The 22,778-nt window shown below is 41.0% G+C and overlaps 1 protein-coding gene across 4 annotated transcripts in view; it reads right to left on the reverse strand.

The window, feature by feature from the left end:
- opcml (opioid binding protein/cell adhesion molecule-like) overlaps positions 1–22,778 on the reverse strand; it is a 1,046,295-nt gene that overhangs the window by 45,554 nt on the left and 977,963 nt on the right. For all 4 annotated transcript variants that reach the window (XM_043676827.2, XM_043676829.2, XM_043676828.2 and 1 more), the window contains exon 6: positions 14,066–14,217. In XM_043676827.2, coding sequence (XP_043532762.1) covers positions 14,066–14,217 — 152 coding nt within the window. The remainder of the gene's footprint in view (positions 1–14,065; positions 14,218–22,778) is intronic.

Below are 22,778 nucleotides of genomic sequence, written 5' to 3' on the forward strand. Positions count from 1 at the left end.
GGTAACAAGTTAAGCACAATGAAAATATTGCATATATTATAATTGGTGGAAATTACAAAAATAGCCTTCAGTGTTAAGAACATTTTAATTAAGAATAAAATTTATGTCCAAATATTATTTTATTCAGAAGATTTTACTGTTTATTTATATTTGACTATCATTTTACATTTTTTTAAAAAATTACTCTCCATGACAATTTTTTAGAACTGAGATTAAAGGCTGACATACACATATGATAGGCTGGTCCACTCCTATATTTACTGCTGAGAACAATGCTGTCAAAATTTCTGTGTTTAAGATGAGAATTTGATCCACACTAGCTTATTTACAGATGCCCATGCTCTTGCACAATGCTGACAAAAATTACAGCAAAGCCAAATTTCAAAATAAAAACTATCAACTGTATTTGTTGCTAATTTTGGAACCCAACCAACCTTTGGATTATGGGATGAGCTCAGGGTGAATGAGAGGGTGTTGGCTATCCATTCCTCTATGCTACATGCACTCCATTCATATCACACCTGGTGGGGCACACGATACCCTGCCCTAAGAGAGTACCTATCAAGTTGATGCGGCACAGGACCATAAGATATAGGAACAGAGTTAGACCATTCGGTCCATTGAGTCTTCTCTGTCGATATGTTTCTCAACTCTATTCTCCTCTCTTCTCCCCATAACCTTTGATCCCTTTACTAAGTAAGAAATTATCTAACTCTTTCTGAAATATGTTCAATGAAGTTTCCCCCCATAGCTTTCTATGCAATGAGTTCCAAAGATTCACCACCCTCTGGCTGAAGGAATTTCTCCTCATCCCAAGTTTACATTTTGACTGACAGCTCAGAATGGTTCTTCAAGTATTAGCTGCCTCTTGTTGGGGATTATTAAAGGTTTAAGTATTTGAGGGAAATTTTCTTTTGATTTATCTTTCATGATTTTTTTTAATGTCGTGAGTTATGGGTATTTCAAACTTTATTTAATCTCAGTCTGGATCCTGAGATCAATCCATAGTCGATCTTGGATGAGTTGGCCTGGAGGTTGTAAGGGTAAAAGGTAGTGAGTGGGTTGGCATGAGGAGTTTAACTTGGCATGGAGGGTGCAAGAAGCAATTGGTGGATGATGGTACAGTTGACACAAAGATTATGAGTAGCCATTGAATGTAGGTGAGGGCATGATTTGACATGGTTAAGACATGAAGTGTGGGTGTCATTAATAATTATAAAATAATCCTTGGGATAATGTCAATAAACAGTTATTGTCATGCATTGAGAAGATTATGTGAATACTCATTGATACAGGCACTCTTCAGTTTTCATTTCTTAAGGGCTAGGAATTTATATAACTTCACAGTATGAAATTTTTATTCCCTCTCACTGACACAGGCAGTTTTTATTTATTTATATCTTCAAAGGGCTGAATACTTGAGTAATTTCACAGCTTGATAGCTTTACAGAAGATATGAAAACTTCCATGTGCTTTTACAACCATGCTTAAATAAAAACTCTAAGGCTAAGGACCTTGCTACTTTGCAAAAGGCCCTGTCTGAATGGTCCTGCTGAGTTCTTGTTTCTTTTCATGTGTTGGTGCTTTTGCCTGCCTGCAAGAATAGGATCTGCCAGAAATGAGCAATCAACTTCTGGATCCAGCTGTAGCTTATGATTGCTAAAGGTAAGTGGAGTGTTATGATCTCAGGTGATGATATCTTTGGACGATTGAAATCCCAGAGCGAGACCTTGGTTGGTAGATCATAAGTTTCACTTTTACCATTTGTTTAACTTGGTGCTGATTCACTGAACATAGTTAAAAGACGCCAAACATGCATTTTCAAACAAGAAAGTGGGTGGCATGGTGGCTCACAGTACCAGAGACCTGGGTTCAATTCCAACCTCAGGTGAGTGTCTGTGTGGAGTTTGTACATTCTCCCCCTTTCTGTTTGGATTTCCTCTGGGTGCTCCAGTTTCCTCCCACAATCCAAACACGTGCAGGTTAGGTAAATTGCCCATAGAGTTCACGGATGTGTAGGTTAGGTACATTAGTCAAGGGAAATGTCAAGTAATAGGGTGGGAGAATGGGTCTGAGTGGGTTACTCTTCAGAGGGTCAGTATGGACTTGTTGGGCTGAATAGACCGCTTCCACACTGTAGGAATTCTACTCTATTAAGAACAGATAAATCTATTACACATATAATTGATGGAAAAGAAAGTGACTGCAATAAATGATACAACCACTAGTTGAAATAGACTTCATATAAATTGCAGAAATAGAGCTTCAACACTTGCGCCCTCTCCAAAGCCCCTGACTGATACTCAAAGCTGAAGTAACACCTGTCTCCATTTTAAAATTCCTTGGAACAAGTGCAATTTGTTCATTTTTGAGAAATCTTCGCATTTGCTCAATACTATTTCTTTAGTCTCTACCTGGGATTTTTAACCAAACTGCTAACTCACTTCCTTTCTTTCTTAACATGGGCTCCTTGAATTGATTTCCTGTAGCTTCTCTTTCTAGAGATTTTCTCTGACTGAAATAAAGGCACCCAGAACTTCTGCCCTGTCAAACTGGACTGTCTTAAACTAGTTTAACTACTTGTCTCTGAAAGAAACCTGGACTAGATTAATATTTTTTCCTGTCTTTGTCTCCATACCTAATCAGAATCCTTTTTGATAGGCAGCTGTTCATTTTTTCTTCTATCCTTTGTTCTAGTGCATTAAGGATTTTAACAACCCAACACCACTCTCAGAACTCATAAATGAAACCAAATCTGTCTCTTTCCCTTCTTAACATCCACATTGTAGAAATAAAAAGCAAACTTAAAGCAATATGCCATTTCTCCACTTTAGAAGGTAAGCCTCCAAATGATCATAGTGATATATCATGAAGCTTCATCACAGGATTCTCAAATCATCTAAAAATTTGAGGCCGATTGTAATAAATGTGAAAACTGTGAATGTCCATCAGACTGACAGCTGACAAACTCTAACCAAAAAAATCACCATGTTAATTTGTATTTGTTAAACATGAAATTTTTAAAATATAGGTTATCAGAAAGCAATTTTGTAGCTCCTGACACCAGAGGGAACATTTGCGAATGTCAGACCTTCCTCAGAACACTGCACATGGTAATTATCACTTGTCACTTGGCTCTGGCATTTTGCGACAAAGAAAGACATATCCTACTTGAACTCCATAGGTCCATGTCTTGTACCGTTCTGTTCATTGGACATGAGAAAGTTTGTCTAATAAGCTTTAATTAATTTGGCACACAGTTTCCATGCTAAAGAATCATTAGATCTGCATGTTGTTCAGCAATTAGTTCAGGCATGGAAGTGCAACAGCTCACAAGCATAGCAACAAATCATTGTGGACTCTGCTGGTTAGTGCTGGAGTAGTTAACCTCTTCCTGCTCATCTAGGCAATGTTCATCCCTTAAACAAAGCCATTATAATTCTTGACAAAAATATATAGAATGCTCAAAATGGGTGGACAAATTTAACAACAAATATCTAATTTCAGGTTCTGTACTGACTGGTGATCATTTCCAAAATCTCAGTGAATGGAATAGATTGTGTGTCACAATTAGGGATGAGCAATAAATGTTCCTTCAGCCAGCGACACTGATCTCTCTTCAACAAATTAAAAATGGACATTCTGTAATACTGTGACAAAGGTAAACTGTCCTTTTTTCTTCATTTGGCCTGTCTAAAGTCTTTGATGCCATCTTGCTGTAATGACACTTCACTGTCACCTAGTTGGGTGAGGCTGCACTTAGCTGGTTCCATTCTTATCTGTTCAGTCAGAGCTTGAAAATCCATGGTTTCTCTTCCCATTCTTCCCACAACATCTGTTTTCTCTGGCATCGAGCATTGGTCAAGTTTGGTTTATAATTACATACTGCCCATCAGTGGTACCAGTTTGAAAGGGCATTGTTCACTTCCATTGGTGACACTTAGCTGTACTCACTCCCAACAAACTCCCCCCCCACCCCCAACTATTTTTATATCATCAGACTGCTCGTCCGCCATCTTGTACTGAATGAGCAGATTTCCTTCACCTAAATATTGGGAAGTTGGAGCCATTTTCAATGGTGCTCGCCACAGTTCCTTCATCCTGACTATGTCCTTGTTTCTGGGAGCTGAGGCTGAACCAGACTATTTATGACTTTGACATCACATTTGACCCAGCAATAAGATTACATCGCCTCCATAGCTAAGACGGCCTATTTCCATTTCTAATACATTACACGACTCTGTCCTGCCTTAGTTCATCAGCTTCTCATCTGAGGCATTAAGACTTTGAGACTTAACTACGCTAACACACTAAGGGCTGCTTCCCACATTTTATGCTCTGTAAACATGAAGCCATTTAATACTCTCCTGCCAGTGTCCTATTCACCAACATGTAGACATTCAGTGTATAATTCTACAGGCTAGCTGATGGCATCACAAGAGGTGACATCATATTGCATGACAGTGTTTGAAACATCTTTCTCCATGATCGTCATGCAGGTGTCTCTTCTTGCTCTCTATCTAATGTGCATAACAGCTCTGGGCTTCTCCCCATCAATCTCGGAGAGCTTAGAAAAGGTTCCTTTTCTACATTAGCTCCAGGTTAAGAAATGTCTCAGATTTTAACATCCTCATTGCTTTCAAATCACTGCATGGCTTGTCCTCTTGATCCCAAGATCAGACAACTCCTTCAGCTTTCCAAGGTAGCTAACATCCTCAAATTCTGATCTCCTAAGCATTCAGTTTTATAGATCCATATTTGATGGCTCTGCCTTCAACCACCAAGAGCTTAAAGTTTGGAATTCTCTTCTTAACTTATTTTCCACCTTTTAAGATGTGCCCAAAAAACAATATTTTGAGGAAGGGCTGGATATTTAATAGCCTGTGTTTGGTGAGTGGGAACATATTACAGCCTGGTTGCTAGAACATGACCCTCCCAGTTGGTCTTGAGCTCACTTTCATATGGAGGGTGGTTGATCAACCTGACAGGAGAAAGTGAGGTCTGCAGATGCTGGAGATCAGAGATGGAAATGTGTTGCTGGAAAAGCGCAGGTCAGGCAGCATCTAGGGAACAGGAGAATCGACGTTTCGGGCATTAGCCCTTCTTCAGGAAAGGGCTGATCAACCTGACAGCCTGCCAACTATATGTACGTCAGTTACTAGCAGTTAATAGAGATTGTAAGAACTCAATTGACCCTGATAATACACTCATCATGCCAAAATATTCCTGGTGTGGGAAAGAGTGGGCAGGCTGCTTTCTTTAAAAAAATTGTTTTATAAAAGGCTGGGAAGAAATGTAGGCTTCATTGTTAGTGCGTATCGTTTGCACATATGGGACACCCATCCCCTGAGAAAAAGTACTCAGCCTCCACCTACAGACTTTCCTCAACCCTTTCTTGCATCTTTCAATTTCTTCTCAATTCATGACTTAACTAAGTCTGGGACTCAATGGTGGCTCAGTTGTTAGCACTGCTGCCTCACAGAATGAGGGATCAGGGTTTGATCCCTGTCTTGGATGACTGTCTGTGGGCATTTCCACAACCTCTCCATGAATGCTTGGGTTTCCTCTGGGTGTTCCAGTTTCCTCCCACTGTCCAAAGATGTGCAGATTAGGTGGATTTGTCATGCTAAATTGCCCACTGTGCCCAGGGATGTGCAGGCTAGGTGTATTAGTCATGTGAAGTGCATTAGTCATATGGAGATAGGGTGAGGAGGTGGGTCTGGATGGGATGCTCTTTGGAGAGTTTGTATGGACTCGGTAGGCTGAATGGTCTCCTTCTACAATGTAGAGATTCTAAATGCTTCCTGCAGTACTGTCAGTGCCCAAGTGAGGAGCAGATATGCCACAACTTAGTAAAATAGCACTCTCTGCAGCACAATCTGACTGTGGGCCAAGCATCTTATATGTCTGTTGGTTCACTCCTCAATGGTCTGTCTGCAGAATTTTCTTCTTCCTCTGTCTCAATACTTTCTTCTGTGGCTCCATATTAAGCTTTGTTGGAAATGCAAATCACCTTGGAATGCATTACTGTCCTAATGGCAGTTTATATATAGATTAAAGTCATAATAATGGGCGGGAGCTGGGAGGAAATAGGGCAGTGAGTGGCTGTAAGCTAGAGTAATGGTGGGAGAAAACTGTATGTGTGGACAAGGTTTGGTGAAATTGGAAATGGAAGAATGGGTGTTTAGGTGAATGGAGGTGTGAAGAAAGAAAGACCGGTCCAAAGATGTGCAGGCTAAATGAATTGGCCATGCTAAAATTGCCCATAGTGTTAGGTGCATTAGTGCATAAGTGGATCTGGGTGGGTTACTCTTCGGAGGGTTGGTGTGGACTTGTTGGGCTGAAGGGCCTGTTTCCACACTGCAGGGAATCTAATCTAAAAAAAAAGTTGTTTTCTCCCTTCTGTGTGTCTTTTATACTCTTAAAACTCTGTTCAGCTGAAACAGCTGTCCAGAGAAGATAACCCATTACCTTCCCCTCACATTGCAGAAAGCAGCTCCCTTTAAATTGTTTAAGTAAGTTAATCCTTTCATAACTGAATCTATCGTTGCATCTTGCTAAGCAGAGAAAAGCAAAACAGGGGCTTGCACTGTTTGAGAATGGACTCCTAAATGGTAGAAGGGGTTGCAGCAGCCACTGCGGTAGGGAATCTGTGTCAATGCCATGTACAACAGGAGAATTTCCAATGGATAAGCCACAATGGTCAGAACATGGCGGAAATCTGTCAGGGCAGAACAAACAACAATGTAACCAAAACAGTGGGAAGCGGTGACTGGGGAGACTGTTCCCAACCGACAAATTTTAATTGTTGAAACTCTTCCTGAGGCAGTCGGATGGAAATTAAATCACAGCTGGTTTACTGTACTGTCACCACAGCTGGGACAGCAAACTCTGTAAGGAGTGCAGTATTTGGCAGGAAGGAGCAGGTAACCATCAGAAGTATATATAAGGAGGTATAACACAAAGCATTCAGAATGTTCTAAACACAAGAATCAGGCAGAATGGAAATAAGTGGCACTTGTTTTAATTGTGTACAAAGCATAAAGGTTTTAATAATATTGGCCAGACTTTTCTAGAGCATCCTAGAGCAAGCAGGGAAACCAAAATTAGAGTTCCCAAAGGCAGGTCGAAACTTGAGTTCAGCTTTCCTGACTTTCATTGTTGGGAAACTGTTTTCCACACATTAGCATGTCCTGAATTACCATTACCATCCAAGATCATTGGAATTGCATTCAGAAGTGCAAAATGGGCAGCATTGGTGGCACAGTGGTTGGCAACACTGCCTCACAGTCCCTCACAGGGACATGGGTTTGATTCCGGCTTTGTTGACTGTATGGAGAATGTACATTCTTCCCATGTCTGCATGGGTTTCCACCGGGTGCTCCGGTTTACTCCCACAGTTCAGAGGTGTGCAGATCAGGTGGATTTTCCGTGTTAAATTGTTATGTGGTGTCTAGGATGTGCAGGTTAGGTGGGTTAGCCTGGCAAATGTGGGGTCATGGCTGAGTCTGGGTGGGTCAGTGCAGACTTGATGGGCCGCGTGGCCTCTTTCTGCACTGTCGGAATCCTGTGAGTCTAACTTATTAGCTTGAAATTGGAAACGTGTGCTTAGAAACCCAACTATATATCTCAGGTATGTAGTGCTGGGGTGTACTTCCTCCTGATGAGTATTAACTTCTCCCATCTATTGCCTCCTTCAAAACCAATGTACTTCTTTGGACAAACTTCTATGATGTCCGGGGTGAAGCCTGATGGGTCCAACAGGCCTGTCCTAGTGAAAAATATCATTGACTGAAGTCAGCCAACCTGATGGGATGGACAAGCAGAGCTAAACTCAAAAAGGGCCTCAACTGTAAAGATCAAATTTTTGGTTGTGTACTTATACTATCCATTAGTCAAAAGCTTCCCAGCTATGTATGTTTTCATAGCCGTGATGAAAGACCAGTGACCTGATAGTGCATGAGTTGCTGAGTATTATGGCTCCTTTTCTGTTTTATGTATAATCCTTGCAAGATGTGCACAGAGGCAGGAGCACTGTGGTATTATTACTGCTACATTGGTAGCTACAATGAAGTGTCAAGAGATGAATTGTACATGAGGCATCTGATGGAGATGCTTGGCATCCAACCTGCTGTGTAACAGCTCTCTGCAGAGCCTGATGAAAAATGTCACTGGACTCAAAACATTAACTCTGTTTTTCTCTCTACAGACGCTGATAGACCTGCTGCATTTCTCCAGCACTTTCTGCTTTGTTTCAGATCTCGAGCATCCACATTTCTTTGTTTTATTTTCGAGAATCAGATACATTTGGTATTCAATAAGACAAAATCAGTAAATGTAAACATAGTACAAGTAGGTAATACCAGAAAAAAGGCAAGTGGAAACTTTGATTTTGTACTTCAAGGCATGAAACACAAAAACAAGGAGCCATTAGTGAACTTCTACACATGACTTAAATTGTAGTTGGAATAATGATTTGGGCAACTCTGATTGCATGGTTATCATTAGACTCTGAATTCCAGATTTTTATTGGATTCAAATTCCACCATCCACTATTGTGGGATTGGAACCCGGGTCCCCAGATCATCACCTGGCTCTCTCGATTAACAGTCCTATGAAAAAATACCATAAAATGCTTCCCATGGAGGTAATATAGAATTTAGCATAATGATTGGGAAATATTAAGGAAAAATTGACGAGTTCGTTTACACTGGAATGTATGACATAATGAAAAATTCGCAAAGGAGATTTTAAGGACTTAAGCATTTGAATTAAATTGCAGAAATTCAATTGTAACAAGCTTTGGATGATAGCCAAAGCCATATGTTACAATACTTAAACAGCAGCAAATTTGACACATCGATACATGTCTATTTCACTGTGAAGCAAATTCAGGAGCTCCAACAAGGTGAAGGCTTCATCCAGCTTCAGCTGAAACAAAAGATTCTTTGCAGAAGTGGTATGAGGAGAGTTGGAGCTAATTAAATAAGTGAGGTGGGCTAAAGCAAATCTGAAGAGTATTGGTAGTATAGTTACAGCAGTGGTAGTACTCTCAATGAACACTGCCAAGACAGAAGTAGAGTGTTTATGTCATCACAGAAACCCTACAGTGTAGAAACAGGCCATTTAGCCCAACAGGTCCACACCGACCCTCCGAAGTATAACCCACCTAAACTCATTCCCCTACCATATTACTTTAGATTTTCCCCTGACGAATGCACCTACCCTGCACATCCCTGAACACTAGGGGCAATTTAGCATGGCCAATTCACCTAATCTACGCATCTTTGGATTGTGGGAGGAAACCAGAGCACCTGGAGGAAACCCATGCAGACAGTTTATTGACCAACATGGGACTAAGAAGCCAACGGTTATCACACAGAAGCAGGAATGTAGAGTTGAGGGCACAATTTCAATGAGAAGGAGTTGGATATAGCTCTTAGGGTTGATGGATTCAAAGGATATGGAGGAAATGTGGGAACAGGCTATTGATTTGGATGATCAGACGTGATCATAATGAATGGTGCAGTCGGCTTCAGGGGCCAAACGGTCTCCTCCTACTCCTGTGTTTCTATGGAGCAGGCTATAAAGGCTGAATAGCTTATTCCTGCCCCAAATTCAAATGTTTGTATAGAGAACTGTGATAATAGAAAGCAAGCTAAAGAACATATTTGGGGCGATGGAAAGATGCAGTTTTGCAAAACAAACAGGAAATCGAAGTTAGAGAGAGAACAAACAGTTACAATTATTAAAAATAATGCAAAATATTGAGCTTTTTTAACTGAATAAGAAGAACTAATGGAGGATCTAATCATTGTCTCCAATATCATGAAAGATTTTCCAGGGATAAGAAATGAAATATCATAAATTGTTTAAAAAAAGAAAGGCAATATTACGTTTTGAATTGCTTTGTCTTTTATTTTTATGTGGGATTTTAATCGCCCAGCTTTCCTTTTTACGAGTTACTGGCGCAAAGTAAACCCTCAGTAGTAAATGTCAGTTTTTCTTCCCTGTGCACCACATATTGAGGTGCAAAGGAGGGAACTATGAGAAAGAAAGAAAATGTTGAATGGGTTTTCTTCCTGGGTTTTAATTTTTGCAGTATAGTTTAGTTTATAAAATCATGAAAGACATGGAGAGGGTGAATAGCCAATGTCTATTTCCTTGGATTGAGGAGTCCAAAGCTAGAGGGTGCAGGTTTATGGTGAAAGGAGAAAAATATAAAAGGGACTTAAGGGGCAACTTTTTCACACAGTGAGTGGCGCGTGTATGGAATGAACTACCAGAGGAAGTGATGGATGCTGGTACAAATACAATAGTTAAAAGGCATCTGGATGAGTATATGAATTTGAAAGATTTAGAGGCAAATGGGCAACACAGTGGGACTAGATTAATTTAGGATATCTGGTCGGCATGACGAGTTGGACTGAATGGTCTATATCTCTGCTGTACAACTCTTTGACTCTGTATATGCCTGATTTCCAAACTCATTTTTTTCCAGATCCATTCCTCATAAAATACATTCCCAATGATAACTGAAGTTGGAACTTTGTTAATTTGTAAGCCTGAGGTCAATGAGACCAAATGGCTTACTGAACATTGAACAGCATTTCTGTTCACCAGTGAGGAGCAAAAGATAGGAGAAGCTTGTCAGTTACAATGCTGTTAATTTATTAAGCAAAGTAGTAAGTCAACCACTTACTTTTTAATCTAATTGTCTGACAGCTTCTACATTCTTTACCATGATCAACTCTGGGTCCCTCATGTAACGGTAAACTAAACTGCTGATATGTTTCATCTTAATCAGCAGTTCCATCTGACTCAAATGGTTCTCCATCATACCAAGTGCTAACTTAAAAATTAAGTTAAATTTATGTTAAGTGAATACCATTCAGAATACAGAAACCTACGTAAGCGAACTGGGAAGAATAACTAAAATTGGACAGAGTTGATAATCAATAGAAAAAATTAGGAACCCGAGGATCACAGATATAATCTCTCAACTCATCTTACCAACTATTAGTGTTCCAGTAATGGAATGCTGGACAGATTCTGAGAAAAGTTGAAAAGAAATGGGCAAATCAAAGCCTTGACAAGATCTCTCCGATCTCTGCCATAACCTTGTCGGAAGATCAACAGAAATGATGCAAACACTAATTTAAATTGTTCATCTGCAGTTTCCACTGAGCTTCAGAAAACACCACGAGGGGGTGATCAAACAATGTAAACCAATGTTTTTCTTATTTTCTTAGAGCTTGCAACCACTAGTTTCCCTACCAGCCCTTAATCCTTTAGGTTTTTTTTGTGGTGCAATGTTCCTGTCCCTTCCTCTGGTCTAGAAGGTCTGAATTCAAGCCCGACCTGCTCCAGAGGTGTGTCGTAACATCTTTGAACAGGTTGATCAAAAATGGCTGTACACTGTGGAATCATTAAAAGCAGGAAGTGTATGCTTATTTTTCAGTAAAGAACCTTTAGTTTTAAAGCTAAAGTATTTGGGAAAAGACATGATCCACAGCCTTGGACATCAGGTTAGATCGAAAAATAATGCAATTTTATGGAAGTTAATTATTGTTAAGTTTGAACAGGTAGCACCAACAAACCTTGAGGAGAAGAAATAATTAAAAACTGTTTCAAAAAGTACAATTCACCACAACTTCAAGTTTATGCTGCTGCAAAATCTGATGTGCTTGCTTCTGGAAGATGGAATTTGTTGATAGATGAATAAACGCATAAGTATCAGATCAATTGAACATCCAAGGCCACATAACTCGGATGTAAAAAAAAAGGAAACTCAAACTGCTGAGTTCTTTCAGTCAGCCAGCATCAAAGTCTCAACATATTTCCAATCCAGTAAACGGCCGTTCTCAATGAATAGAAAATGTTTGTTTCCAAAACAAATGGTTACCTCGAGAGGTGAAAACGCACTTGTTCTGTGATTGCAGTAAAATTAAACAAGAATGGAACCTGGTGTTTTTGGTTTTCTAACCTTGTCCATGTCCATTTAAAAATTTACAGATATTCATAACTTTTCATAATGAAATCACGGCACTAATAAAAATGTTAAATTTCATCAGCTAGAACAAATGAACTAAACAGAGCTTAATTTGCTCCACTGAAGTAGTTATCAACTAGTTAATGTTACCATTTCTGGACCAAAAGGCAAGCAAAATCCCAAGTTTCACAATGGAACAGAATGTTGGAAAGGGCCATGTGTTGACTACTTTCTTGCCAGCAGGCTTGCTGTGCAGCAGATTCTTGCAGTAGATAGTGAAATCTCTCCAACAATCTGGTACTGACAATATCACACTTCTGGCAAAGCAGAGAAGACTTTACAGTCAGTCACATACTCAACATTAAGCTTGTTGTTTTGATCAAGGAAAGGAAAAAGTAAAAGGTATTTTAAATTAAAACCTGTATTATAACAGACTCAAATAAGTTACTTTCTGATGAAACAACAATGTTGAAGCAATGGTCTTGTCCAAATAGAGATATGTGATCAAATGCCCAATCAGGATAAGTTGTCAAACATCATCTGCTATGCTCAGTGGTTAGTAAATATGAGAAATAATCTAGAAGCAAATCAAGGATAGAAATGGGCTATTCCATGAGTAAATAGAGGTCAGTGCCAGTCAGCAAGAATTGCTTAAGGAATCAAACGAGTTTATTTTTAACTTGCATCACAAAAGAGACTCCCTTAGGTAATTTGAAAAACTGGATTTTGAAGGCTTGTCAATATGGACTCAATCTGTGAAACTGGTTCTGCATTCACAAGGGGCGTGTTCTTCTCAATTTTTATCCTATGAATTCATATCTCAGAGAATTAACATTTCAGCCTTTCATATTTTCTTTGTTTGTGATATAGATATTTAAATCCCAAGTAGATTATTCAGCAGGTCAGGGTAGTTCTCAAAATATTTAGATTTAAAGGATATTGCAACTTTGATGGACAAAATCAGCAATTATGTTTCACTGCGCATAAAGATATGTGATCAAGGGGTTGACATTTTTTGAGGAAAGGCATAAAACCATTAAAATTAATCTTAAACTGCTCCTTCAGTGAGTGTTCAATTGATCAGATTCTAAAGATATTAAGTCTTTCTTGTAGTCATGTTGACCTGTATGTTATTAATATTAATGCATTCAAATTCAAAAAGCAATTCTTATAATTTTCCAGATCCTAGCTGGATGGAAGGAAACTGTGTGATATTGAATAAAAATTCAGAACGTTAAATGAATACTGAAATGATTACAATGAATAGCAAGAATAAGAAACTTTTACAGTAGGACTCCAAAACACAGTCATGGAGCTAACATACAGCATATATTAAAATTTACTCCCCCAGAAAAAAATGTATTGGTGAGGAGAAAATAACAATGGACACAATTGCTTCGCAAGCTACAAATGCTTTTCGCTTAATAAAGGTTGCTTTCTCAACTGCATTGAGATAAAACAGTAAGCAACACAATTAGCAACTCTTGTACATACTTCATAAATTTCTATCATGCAATAGAACACTAACATTTTGTTCGAATGGAATTCATAAAAGTAAATCATCCTGCAAAATAGTATATGATACAATTCTATTAAATATTCAATGTGTAAATCACTAACTCTTCACCTCCGTAGGCATGGTTAAATTGAAGCTAAATAAAAATTATAGTGCATTTTGTGAAGCAGTCTGGTAAAAATGTAATTATTTATCCAATTTATGAGCTTGTCCAATAAAAGTCTAACATTAAAGATTTAATTTTATCAGAAATCATTCAGTGCCTGTAAAAAAAATCTGTGAATATGCCCCATAAGAGATAGCAGCTGCGTTTAGAGGAAAAGATAACACTACAGTATGTTAACAGTGCAATCCCTGTCAGGTAACCAGGAGACTGGAGAGTAAAGTACTATTTCTCTATTCCTGTGAAATTAATGCAAGAGGACAATGAGAGTCCCCTATTCTTGGGATGAAGTATAATTAGTGTCCCCTTTTTGTGACCTATAACTACAATCTTGAAATTTTCAGTTTCAAGTCAAACATCTTACATGATAAGCAACTTTACTGCTGGTACCTACCGAAGAGGAGGACACTTGTATTTGAGGTGCCAAGTTTGTTCACTGCCACACAGGTGTAATTTCCATAATCCTCTTCAGAGACATTAAAAAATGTAAGCATGGACCGGTCCCCAGTTTTCTTAATTTGAATACCATTGAGTCCATTAAGAAGCCTGAAAATTACAAAAAAATAACTATTTAGTTTGACTTTTGCATTATACGTAACAGATTATCACTGTTCTATGTGATTCCTCTCCTTTACCTCTGTATTACAGTTAGTGGAATGAGTTCAACCAAGTGGTCCTCAATTGGACCATGCAATTGAAAATATGCCAACCGCAGCCTCGGTTCAAGATTTGGAAGAGCTTTGCATTAAACATGAATCTCTTTACCTATTTTCATATCCAACGCCATAATGTATTGAGTATATTACAAGTTATAATGTATTTATAATATAGTAAATACATTAGTTTGAGTCCTCATAGCAACAGAAGCTCTTTGAAGTTGAATTGCATAACCTCAGGTTGCAGTATGTGTTGTAGTTCAGTGTACAAACTCTTTCCCCTATGCTGCGTTGGATTGTCAGGTTTCACCAAAAAAAAAACCTTTCTTCAATCATTCAAGGGTGGCATGGTAGCTCAGTGGTTAGCACTGCTGCCTCACAGCACCAGGGTCCCAGGTTCGATTCCAGCTTTGGGCGACTGTCTGTATGGAGTTTGCACATTCTCCTTGTGTCTCCGTGGGTTTCCTCCGGGTGCTCCGGTTTCCTCCCACAGTCCAAAGATGTGCAGGTCAGGTGAATTGGCCATGCTAAATTGCCCATAGTGTTAATTGCATTAGTCAGAGGGAATTGGGCCTAGGTGGGTTACTCTTCGGAGGGTCGGTGTGGACTTGTTGTGGCCAAAGGGCCTGTATCCACACCGTAGGGAATCTAATCTAAAACACGCTGTTGAGAGGGTAGGGGGAGCTGAGAGGTTGGTAAACTGCCAAAAGTAGTCTTCACTCAGATATGGTTTTTTTTGCTGCCGACTATTTCAAGCCAAGAAGGCATGTTGGAATACTTGGATTTTGATTTCTTCAAGTGGCATTAACATATTAAAAGCAGAACCATTGGGATCACCTGGCTCTTCCTTTTTTAAGAGTTTAACCATAACAGAGTTGACAGAGGCCAACCTGACAACAAATGCAAGAGGAAAACATGGAGGCCAGGATGACAAAGGAATGGTGGTCATAGATTACAAAGCATTGCTAACTTTATTTAAAAGACAAAATACTTCAATTAGTCCAATTAAATGACCAATCATGATTAACCTGTGTTTGGTTTGATCAAGTTTCTAAATTCCTCAGTTTAGATTATTACTTGTTAAACAAAGACATCTTTCCAAGAATGCCTCGTTCTTCTTCCTGATGAAGGGTTTACGTCTGAAATGTCGACTCTCCTGGTCCTTGGATGCTGCCTGACCTGCTGTGCTTTTCTCGTGCCACACTTTTCAACTCCTCTTCTTATCATTCATTAAATTAAGAAAATCTGCCTTCCTTTCCTCGTCTGGCCTATATGCACGCCATCCCCACAGCCTGCCTCTTAACTGCGCTTTGAAATGGTCGCAGCAAATTGCTCAGTTCAAGAGCAATTCGGGGTAGGTAACAATCCTATCCTTGCCGATAATGAATAATTTATTGTTCATCTACCATTATACATTCAATTTCAATAAATTTGCAAACATTTCAACATCATAATTCCAAACAAACTCATCTCTATCCTCCAAGACCTAGGTTTCAGCTCCTCGCTCTGTAGCTGGACCCTCAACTCACTGCCCCATAGATTGCAATCAGTAAGAGTAGACAACAAGACCTCTGCCACGATAATCCTGAGCACCAGCGCCCTGCAAGGCTACGTTTTTCAGCCTCTGACGATACTCCTTATACACTCACAACTGTGTGGCAAAGTTCCATCTCAAATCTATTTACAGGTTTGCTGACAACACCAATGTTTTAGGTTGGATCTCAAACAACGATGAGATAGAGTACAGGAAAGAGATTGAGTGCTTAGCGGCATGGTGTAAAGACAGCACTCGCTCCATCGACATCAGCAAAATGAAGAAGCTGGTTGTTGACTTCAGGAAATGGAGTGGAGGGCAAGTCCCTGTCTGAATCAATGGTGCTGAGGTGGAGACGGTCGCGTCATATTCCTGAGAGTGATGATCACCAACAGTCTGTCCTGGTCCACTCACATCAACATGATGGTCAAGAAAGAACAAGAACATTTCTCCTTCCTTCGGAGGCTCAGGAAATTCATCACATCCACAAGGACGCTCTGACCAATTTTTATGAATGAGATATTGAATGCATCCTATCTGGATGCGTCAGTGTTGTATGGCAACTGCTCTTCACACGACCGCAAGAAACTACAGAGTTATGAACACAGCCCAGTCCATCACACAAACCAGCCTTCCAGCCATTGTCTACATCTGTACTTCATGCTGCCTTGGGAAAACATCCAACACAAACAAAGACCCCTCCCACCCCTCTTCAATTGGGCAAAAGATATAAAAGTTTGAATACATGTGCAATTAGATTTAAGAATAGCTTCCTCCCTGCTGTTGTCAGACTTTTGAATGGACCTTAATGCTGATCTGTCTCTCTCTCCGCACCTTCTCTGTGGCTGTAATTTTACATTCTGTTTTGCTCCCTGATGCATTTTGTAGCATACGATCTGCTTGTATCGCATGCAAAACATAATTTTTCATTTTATTTCGGTACATGTGACTCCAAAATGGAGGCAAAGTAGGACATTTCAGCCAGAGCGCTCAGTGGTTAGCACTGCTGCCTTACAGCACCAGGGTCCCAGGTTCGATTCCAGCCTCGGACGACTCTCTGTGTGAAGTTTGTACATTCTCCTGGTGTCTGTGTGGGTTTCCTCCGGGTGCTCCGGTTTCCTCCCACAGTCCAAAAGATGTGCAGGGCAGGTAAATTGGCCATACTAAATTGCCCATAGTATTATGTGTATTAGTCAGATGGAAATGGGCCTGGATGGGTTACTCTTCGGAGAGTCGGTGTGGACTTGTTGGGCCGAAGGGCCTGTTTCCACGCTGCAGGGAATCTAATCTTATTCACTCCATCCATTTCTTTTTGCTTTTATTTCTCTTTTGTGTTTATTTTCTCTTCTTTTTCTCGGTGACATCCTGAACTCCATGTTTCAGGACATACCCAGATTCCTAGTCTTAGTGAGGACTCAGACCCTCAACTTCACCACAAACCTGGGAAGTGTCCTCTTGGCACGGCATGGTGTTCCTTTGGCCAGGCCTGGAGGTCTTTTAGGCCCAGTCTGGTGGTCTTTCAGTGGCCTGTGGCAGTCTTTCAGCCCAACATAGACCTCCAGTCTTGAGGCGATTCTAGAGTGGTCTCCAGGTTTCAAAAACTTCAAGCTGAATCCTGGCACAGATTGGAATCAAGGCATGGCACATACTGGAATCAAGACCTGGCACAGACTAAAATCAAGGTGTGGCACGGACTAAATCAAGGCCTGGCACAGACTGGAATCAAGGCCTAGCACAGACTGGAATCAAAGCCTGGCACAGACTGGAATCAATGCCTAGCACAGACTGGAATCAAAGCCTGGCACAGACTGGAGGCAAGATCTGGCACAGACTTGATTCAAAGCCTGGCACAGACTGGAATCAAGGCCTCGTATGTACTAAGCTGAAAATGTGTTGCTGGAAAAGCGGAGCAGGTCAGGCAGCATCCAAGGAACAGGAGAATCGACGTTTCGGGCATAAGCCCTTCTTCGGGCATAAGCCCTTCTTCAGGCATAAGCCCTTCCTGAAGAAGGGCTTATGCCTGAAACGTCGATTCTCCTGTTCCTTGGATGCTGCCTGATCTGCTGCGCTTTTTCAGCAATGCATTTTCAGCTCTGATCTCCAGCATCTGCAGTCCTCACTTTCTCCTCGTATGTACTAAATCAAGGCCTGGCATGGGCTGGAATCAAGGCCGGGCACAGACTAAATCAAGGTCTGGCACAGACTGGATTCAAAGCCTGGCACAGACTAGAATCAAGGCCTGGAATGGACTGGAATCAAGGCCTCGCATGTACTAAATCAAGGCTTGGCATAGACTGGAATCAAGGCCGGGCACAGACTGGAATCAAGCCCTTGCATGTACTAAATCAAGGCCTGGCATGGACTGGAATCAAGGCCTGGGACAGACTGAATCGAGGCCTGGCACAGACTAAATCAAGGCCTGGCACTGACTGGAATCAAGGCCGTGCACAGACTGGAATCAAGACTTGGCATGGACTAGAATCAAGGCCTGGCACAGACTGGAATCAAGGCCTGGCACAAACTACAATCAAGGCCTCGCATGGACTGGAATCAAAGCCTGGCATGAAGTTGAATCAAGGCCTGACACAAACTGCAGGCACTGACCGAATCAAGGCCTGGCACAGACTACAATCAAGGCCTGGCACGTGCTGGAATCAAAGCCTGGCACAGTCTGGAATAATGGCCTGGCACAGACTGAAATTAAGGCCTGGCACGGACTAAATCTAGGCCTGCACGGACTGGAATGAAGGCCTATCATGGACTGGAATCAGAGCCTGGCACAGACTGGAATCAAGGCCTGGCACGATAGGGAGGCAAGCCCTGGCACAGACTGGAATCAAGGCCTGGCAGGGACTAAATCAAGGCCTGGCATGAACTAGAATCAAAGGCTTGCACAGACTAAATCAAGGCCTGGCACTGACTGGAATCAAGGCCTTGCACAGACCAAATCAAGGCCTGGCACGGACTGGAATCAAAGCCTGGCACAGACTGGAATCAAGGCCTTGCATTATATGGAGGCAAGGTCTGGCGCAAACTGGAATCAAGGCCTGGCACAGACTGGAATCAAGGTCTGGCATGGACTGGAATCAAGGCCTGGGGTGGACTAAATCAAGGCCTGGCATGGATTGGAATCAGGGCCTGACACAACCTGCAGGCAAGACCTAGCATGGACTGGAATCAAAGCCAGGCATGAAGTTGAATCAAGGCCTGACACAAACTGCAGGCAAGGCCTGGCACTAACCGGAATCAAGGCCTGGCACAGACTGGAATCTGAGCATTACACAGACTGGAGGCAAGGCCTGGCATGGACTGGAGGCAAGGCCTGTCATGGACTGGAATCAAGGCCTGGTACAGATTAGAATCAAGGCCTGGCACTGACTGGAGGCAAGGAATGCCACAGACTGGAATCAAGGCCTGGCACGGACTAGAATCAAAACCTGACACAGACTTAAATGAAGGCCTAACACGAACTCAAGGCCAGGCCTGTTACAGATTCGAGGCAAGGGCTGGTATGCACTGGAATCAAAGCCTGGCACAGACTTGAATTAAGGACTGACACGGACTGGATTCAAGGCCTGGCACAGAATGGAATCAAGGCCTGGCATGGACTGGAGGCAAGGTGCCAACATGGACTGGGGTAGAAGGACTGTTATTCTGAAGGCTTTATTTCCCTATTTTCTAATTTATTCCTCGGATCTGTAATGCTGGACTTTTTATCTCTTTGTTTTCTAATTTTCTCCCATCTAACTAGGACTAAAGCATTTATATCTAGGAACCTTTGTACCTCAGATGCCACCATAAGTGGTAACTTGTAAACTATTCACTGTGCTCATCTATGTACATGCAACAATAAAACTAATTCAACTTGATTCAACAATAAATCAATCAAATAACAATTCTGCTGGCGTGCGATAGGTTTCTGGGTAACAAAGAATTCTACACGTTTTCCAGGAATTTCATACTGATAAAAACATTTGCATCACAGCTAATGCCTTTTTAAATTCTATTTGCATATTTGCACATTTCATTCATTTCAATCTCGTCAGCAACATTTCCCTATTGTTCTGAAAGGGCTGCAGTAGCATATATGTAAACAATATTATATGAGATAGGAAAAATAATCTAACATATTATGTAATTTGTAACATTATTTTCCAAACATTGTTGATATTGTTGACAAATGGGACAAAGATAAACAAAGCTGGTTACTATGGTTTGCAAATTTTCTATCATAATATGGTGATTGAGAATCATAGAATCATACAGCGCAGAAGAGGTTCTTCAGCTAATTGAGTCTGCGCCATCAAAAAAACACCGATGCTACTTTTATACGAGTCCCACTTTCCAGCACTTGACCCACAATCTTGAAAGTCACGACACTTCAAGTATTCATCCAAGTACTTTCTAAAGTACTTGAGGTTTCCCGGCTCACATCCCCTTCTGAGGATTCCAGATTCTCACCACACCCTGAGTGGAAAAAAACATTTCCTCAAATCTGCTTTAAACCACCTGTCTTTCACCTTAAGATTATGCCACCTTGTTGTTGTCCTTTTAACTGAGTGGATCAGCTGCTTTTTATTCACTCTGTCCAAGCCCTTCATAATCTTAAGCATCTCAATCAGGTCCACTCACAACCTTTTCTGCTCCAAAGAAAATAACCCAAGCATATCCAGCCTCCTTCATAGTGAAGATGATCCATCCCAGGCAACATCCTTGGTGAATCTCCCTGCAAAGCAATTGCATCCTTCCTAGAGTGTGGCGACCAGAACTGCACATGGTACTCCAACTGTGGCCTAATCAAAATCATGTACAATTCCAACATACCTTCCCTGCGCTTATAATTATGCTTCGACTGTTAAAGTGCAGTGTCCTATATGCCTTCTTGGCCACTCTATTAACCTGTCCTACTGTCTTCAGGGATCTGTGGACAAGCAGCCCAGGATCCCTGGCATTCTTGGGAATTTCTCAACTCAAAGAAAACAATGGAGAGTGTCTGTATTGACAGAATATGAAGCAAGTTTGATCTTTAGTACACAGAGATCACTTAAATTCCTGTCATCTCTGGTTCACAATTGCTCAATGACCTTGGAGTTACAGCACTATAATTTTACAATTTGGCATTCAGTGAAAAATGTTGGCAGACTGAAGTGCATCACTACATGGCATGCTTTTCAAGCTGAGATAAAAGATCACTGGAAATATTGATGTGCAAAGTCTTTGTTGTGTGTTAAAAGCTACTTTTCCACAATTATGCTTATAAAAATTGAAATAATTTCTGAATCTGAGAGAATTCGAATGGGAAATAACAACTTATTCATGACCACTGTAACTTGAACCAGTTGTTTCGTTTTAGGTTTATGCTTTCTTCTCTGTTTGATTAATACCCTTTGCCAATTTGCATGGCTGCTTTTCATATAGTTTCCATCAACATGGTAGTAGATAGCAATCTTGAATTTGCCTTCTGTGACAAAACCTCCTGGTATTAAAAAAAATTCTAATTTTCCATGACTGTTGGTGAAGTTCTGCCACATAGATTTGAACTCTGTTGGTCTCGGCACTCCATCGTTTCCATAACAGCTCAGTGGTGATTAAGAAACTCAAATCTAGTGAACATAGGTCAATTTTTCTTGCTGCTATCATAAAATCTGCCTATTTTATCGGAAGAAGTGGATCTTCCGGGTGGCACGGTGGCTCAGTGGTTAGCACTGCTGCCTCACAGCACCAGGGTCGCATGCTCGAACCCAGACTCGGGCAACTGTCTGTGTGGAGTTTGCACGTTCTCCCCATGTCTGTGTGGGTTTCCTCCGGGTGCACCGGTTTCCTCCCACAGTCCAAAGATGTGTAGGTTAGGTGAATTGGCCATACTAAATTCCCCATAGGGTTAGATGCATTAACCAGAGGGAAATGGGTCTGGGTGGGTTACTCTTCGGAGGGTCAGTGTGGACTGGTTGGCCCAAAGGGCCTGTTTCTGCACTATGGGGAATCTTCTCCCTAGTAAAGTTGAGAAGCTAACTAACCCAGGTGGGATCCACATATGGAGATGCGTGTGTCCCTCTGCCCTCCAGTTGTATTTTGGTGGGGAGTAGGGAGGTGGGGGGGGGGGGGGGGGGGGTGTTGCGATGGTGGAGATTGAATTGGCTTATTTGTCCAAAGAGTTTCAAGCAGCAACAGGGTCACATCTTAACTTCCAGCTTCACAATTACATAGTATGGGCTGAAAATGCACCTCATACCAACCAGCTTAATGGCCTTTGGAAGGATTGTTAGAAAACTAAACATTTGCAAAATATTACAGAAAATCAACATTTTCAATGTTAACTTCTCATGAATAGTTTAGCCTTGGCCTAATAGCTTAACACATTACCCAGTGCAGCACTAAACCATATGGTCATTGTCTTATTTCTCCCTTGTGCCAGCTAAACTGTTCACAATTGCCTTCAACAATTCTGGACTTGGTTGGAAGCAAAATTGAAATCAGCGTGTACATTTTTCAGTATTATCTATCCTTCCTTGATTAACACAGAATCAACTGAGAACTAAACTGAGCTGATTGCTAACACACTTGGTGATCCAACATCATGTCAACACTTGCAGTCTAGATTCACACATACAAAATTACCACTGGGCTGTGTTACTCAAGGATTGCTTACAGCTGGTACTGCAGCCAGAATTAAATGATCCACGAGAGAAAAAAATATTTACACAGAAAAGTTTTTAAAGCCTGGAAATATCGGCAAAATTCACAAAAAACAGGACAAAACCAACCTGGCCAATGCCTGCCTCACCTATCCACTCTTTAACCTCAGTAAAGTGATGGAAGGCGTCACCAATATTGCTATCAATGCTCAGCAAATACACTGCTCAATGACACCTTATCTGGATTCTGTCAAGGATACTCAGTTCCTGATCTCATTACAG

Source organism: Chiloscyllium plagiosum, unplaced genomic scaffold, assembly GCF_037043375.1.
Source record: "Chiloscyllium plagiosum isolate Xiang-an unplaced genomic scaffold, Cpla_swu_hap1 HiC_scaffold_29, whole genome shotgun sequence".
In the NCBI taxonomy this organism is placed as follows: Eukaryota; Metazoa; Chordata; class Chondrichthyes; order Orectolobiformes; family Hemiscylliidae; genus Chiloscyllium; species Chiloscyllium plagiosum.